The 4,771-nt window shown below is 39.8% G+C and overlaps 1 protein-coding gene across 1 annotated transcript; it reads right to left on the bottom strand.

The window, feature by feature from the left end:
* Positions 1–2,910: 2,910 nt before the first annotated feature.
* LOC113316012 lies at positions 2,911–3,693 on the bottom strand. The gene has a single exon (XM_026564247.1). It carries the CDS (start codon positions 3,691–3,693, stop codon positions 2,911–2,913), a length of 783 nt encoding a protein of 260 aa, XP_026420032.1.
* Positions 3,694–4,771: the final 1,078 nt, after the last annotated feature.

The following is a 4,771-nucleotide window of genomic DNA, read 5'->3' as shown; positions in this document are numbered from 1 at the left end:
AGCTGACGTGCCACACATTTTTTGTGTACTCATTTGCGTCATTTTGCATATAGGGCCAAAAGTATCTTTGAGACAGCAATTTGTGTGCCAGGCTTCTGCCTCCAGAATGATTCCCACAACATCCTTCATGTGCCTCTGCTAACAACTGCTTCCCAGTATCTCGAGTTACACATCGCAGGTATGGTTCCATTGCCATAGGTTTCTTATATAGTTCACCTTCTATCATAGTGTATCTCCAAGCAGTTCTTGTTATTTTTCCGGCTTTATACTTATCATCTGGAATCTCTTGTGTTTGTAGGTAACGAATGTACGGCTGTCTCCAGTCTTCAGATTGATCACTGAGAGTTTCATCAGTATCTATAGGATCGTGTTGCGCTTTGGACGAGTCACTCCAATTTCATTTGCACAAATTATATGTGCAGTGGCAGCAGTGTTGCGAATGCTAGGAAATTCTTGGAAATCAACCACGATAAATCGAGTTGTATCTGACTCTACTGCTGCTGATAAGTAAGCGAGGGCGTCTGCATGCCTGTTCTCAAGTCTTGGCTTTTGTTCAATTATGAAATCTTCAAATTCTTTTGCCAATTCACTTATATATTCTAAATAAGAATCTAACTTCTCATTCCTGGCTTTGTATGCACCGGTAAACTGGTTGGCGACTAACCTCGAGTCGGTTGTCAGTACGACTTTCCGCGCCCCCAAGTGAAGTGCAGTTTTCAGTCCCGATATTGCAGCCTCATACTCAGCCTAATTGTTTGAAGTTGTAAACCCTAACCGGATGGCTTTTTCTATTTGCAATCCTTCTGGGGAAACTAGTACACAACCAACGTCTGCTCCGTCGGTATTTTCCGATCCATCAGTGTAGATCTTCCATATCCCACTGTTCTTCTCAGGTATCAACATCGAGTCTTTAATACTCGTTTGTACATCTGTTTGTTTCGAAGCTTTCTTACTTATTTTCACATGTTCCCATGGAAATGGAATTGGTAACACGTTTTCCGCTTCATGTAGGATTTCCTCGTCGACAATGGATTCAGAAACCTCAATATCATCCACTGGGAAGTCTGCCATCAGTGATGTTATAGCATGCCCTTTTTTTTATGCTGTTCATGGCTCGTAATCAATGGTGTATGCGCCAAGGTAAGTATCCCATGTTGCTATCCTACTTGAATCATCCGTTCTTCCCAATACTTTCTTAAGCGGATATTCAGTATATACCATGAGTCGTCTCCCTTCAAAATATGGCTTTAGGCGTCTTGCTGCATGCATAAGACCTCTGATTTTCATAGGATAAACTCCTTATGGGTCTAGGAGCCTGATATGGGTGTTTAAATCGATTAGACTAGACTCAATCGACGGATTTTTCTCACAACAGAAAATATGGAAAGTCACGTGTGTGACCTGTTTTAGGGAATTTTAGAGAGATTAAAACGTTGTAAACCTTCCCAAAGATTTGTATCTATCTAAGGAAGAGTTTAGAATAAAAAGGAAAGCTCAGAAACGCGTAGAAATCCTAAAACAAGAAATTTCCGCAACTTGGCCGTGAAGAGAATGAAAGAGATTTTGGAAGATTTGGGAGAGATTTAATCGGTATTTTTGATATAAATAGATGTCTTGGGTCATATAGAAGAGGTGTCGAGAGTTTGGGAACCTAAGGAGAGCCAGAGAAGAAGAAATCAGAGCTTTACCAAACTCTGTTTCTGCTGCTGCTGCTGCTGAAGAAGAAGAACGCAAAGAACATTGACGCTCGGTAAACAGTCGCAGAACAGTGTCGTTGTTTAACAGCTGAAGAACATTAAGCTGTTCAGGGCAGTCTTATTTTAGGGTCTTAAAATCAGCGACAAAGCAACAGTTTTTCTGTAACAGTTCCATTGTAACAGCTGTTTTGCAACACCAATACACTGTTGCAAACAGTCTGTGTTATTACTTTTCACTCTTTTAATCATCTTTTGAGCAACAAACACACATTTTGAGATCATGATTAATATGAGGAGCAAAAGCCCATTGCTGAGGCGATAGAGGAAGCTATTTTTCCAACAAAAAGTGGTATATTCTATTTTATCTTTTTATTTGCAATAATTATATGATTATTTTCCTTGAACTATTATTGAATATGATTTTTATTTGAGTGATTATGATCTATTTTGATGGAGTGTGCTTAGTTTTAAGACTTTTGATGCTTCATACTTGGTATTTACAATTATTACATTTGAAAATCTACTTGTTGCAATATTTCAGAATCAAATTAAACAAGAAAATTGCATAAATATAAGTATTGGTTTAATCACTTTGAACTTGGAAAATAGTGGAATCTTAGCCTTAGTGTTTCTTTTAGTATTGATATCATCTTTGATTAAGTTTGCTATAATTTTTAGTGAGTTTTCTATTTTAATATTAGAATTTAAGTCTAATTAATATCCTTCACAAGTCTGAGAATCGAACCACTTTTACCACTATCTACAAATAATAAACCCTGAAGGATTCTCAACAAATTTTGCAGTTTGCTGAGTTACCACTTTTACCACTATCAATTGGCGTAATCAACTTTGTTCGATATTCGCCAGTCATGGATGTGACGCAACTTCAGACGAGTCGTATTTTCATGTGCCTTTCTTGAAGCTGAATTAACTCTTACATAGCTTACTCTGATCTCTCGTAGATCCAGAGCGTTGACTCATGCTAGATCCTTCTTCACATATTGCTGCATCTTCCCGTCTTCAATCATTTTTTGGACTTCAGCCGCAAGTGTACGACAACAGTCTGCGTTATGTCCATGATCTTGATGATGAGCACAATACTTATTCTTGTCTCTCTTATATTTTGTTTCAAACGACAATGGATTTAGAGATGGAAGCGAGTCTTTAATCTTCTTGAAAAGTTCTCCAAGTCCAACGTTTAGACTAGGAAACTTCACCTTTTCTCTTCCTTGATTTCTTCGGGCGTCCTCTCCATTTCCAGATCTGCTTCTGGATTCATCTTGATCTTTCTTTTTGGAATCACCCTCGAATTGCTGCTTTGGTTTGCATTCCCTTCGGTTCTGGACCCTTTCGATGCTCGTGACATCTTGGCCTTTTTTTCTTTCTCAGCACGTCCGTATCTGTCTACCATGTCGTACAACTCCTTGAGTGTTCCGACTAGTTGGATAGTTAAAGAATTATATATCCCAAACTCGTCATAAGGCAAGGCGTTCTTGTATGCTTCAATCACGAGACCAGGATCAACTTTTCCGACTTCACTAACCTCTTGACGAAACCTTCGTGTGAAGTCTAAGAGATTTTCACATGTCTCCTGTTGCAAGAGAAACAAGTGGCTGCTTCCCTTTCTGTTCCCAAGATTAATTTTATATTGTTCGAAAAATGCATCCGAAAACATTCCAAAGTTTGCTATTGAATTTGAGTCTAATTGTGAAAACCAGGTTAAAGATTTACCAGTCAAGGTTATCGGGAAGGTTCTGCAGAGTAGTTCATCACTATACCCCCACAAACTCATAGAAGCTTGGAAATGTTGGACATGCTCAATCGGATCGCCATTCTTTCCATCAAAAAACTCTTTGAACTGAGGCTGTACGAAGTTTATAGGCGGGCGGAAACGTTTTATCTTGTCAAAAAATGGTGAATCCATTGAACTTTTCATCGTCAATATTTGTTGTCTCTCATCTTTGGATTGTTTTTGAGATAACACTTCTTCAATCATTTCATTAAGTTTCCTTCTGCTAAGTTCCTCGTTTCGTGGCGAGTCACCCTCAGTTTCTCTAAGAATTCGTTCATTCCTAAGAGGATCTGTCTTTTTCTCTGGATGGTCTCTCTCGCACCTGGATCTTTATGAATGATCCCTGGTAACGTGATCGGCTCTATGCGTACGCCTTTCGGGTCGTCTATGGCTCGGTCCGGATCGTCTATCTTGCTCGTGATAATATCCATCATCAGGTACGTAACGATCATAGTAACCATTGTTATGTGGATCACGATTGTGTTGGCGATCACTTATGGATCCTTCTAATCTTCTCCCATCGTTTCGATTGGTTCGTCGTCCATCAAGAGTTTCATTCCTTTTGCGTGCGGTATCACGTTCTTGGCATGTACGATGGTTTGTCATGTTGCTCTCGGAACGTGAGGCATGTACTTCTTCTAGCTCTTTTCTTTTCTCTAATGCGATCAAGAGCCGCTTGTTTTCCCTTTTTAACTCCTGGTAACGCTCACGTAGCGCCAAATCAATGGGTGTCACTTGCGGATTGTTAACTTGCCCGGTACGTGGGCGATGTCGTACACCTATATTAGCAATCGTCTTAAGATGAATACCCTGAGTGCTTGGATGCAGGTTTCGAGCTCCTCCCTGACGATTAAGGGTCTCACTATTAGTCTGAGGCAGTGTTCTACGTACCCAAACGTTGTTTTCTATGAAACTCGGACAATTTCTTACAGAACGTGCTCCTGATGTTGTTAATGAAACTGATGTTTCTCTTCCATCTTGAAAAGGTTGGACGACGGCGCTCCATATTGATCGATTGACAACGCTTTGAGTAGGAGGATTTCCGATAGGTTCATCTCCATCCCTTCCATGCTGATTTGCTCTTGAAGACTCCATGTAACTTCTTTTCGCTTTGCTGCCTTTTGTAACACTGATTTTGTAACAGAAAAGAGTTTCTGTTTCAATGATCTCTGCAACACTTATCTATCCGTTGTTGTTTCTGGATAGATCTGCAACATCGGACCAACTGTTGCTGTTATGGATAGATCTGTAACACACGATCAACTGTTGCTGCTTTGGATAG

Source organism: Papaver somniferum, chromosome 10, assembly GCF_003573695.1.
Source record: "Papaver somniferum cultivar HN1 chromosome 10, ASM357369v1, whole genome shotgun sequence".
Taxonomy (NCBI): Eukaryota; Viridiplantae; Streptophyta; class Magnoliopsida; order Ranunculales; family Papaveraceae; genus Papaver; species Papaver somniferum.
This window is presented reverse-complemented; position numbering and strand designations above follow the sequence as displayed.

What these genes read in the sequence shown, in the direction of transcription:
- LOC113316012 (XM_026564247.1), bottom strand. Translation starts at nt 3,693, where the DNA reads ATGATTGAAGAAGTGTTATCTCAAAAACAATCCAAAGATGAGAGACAA.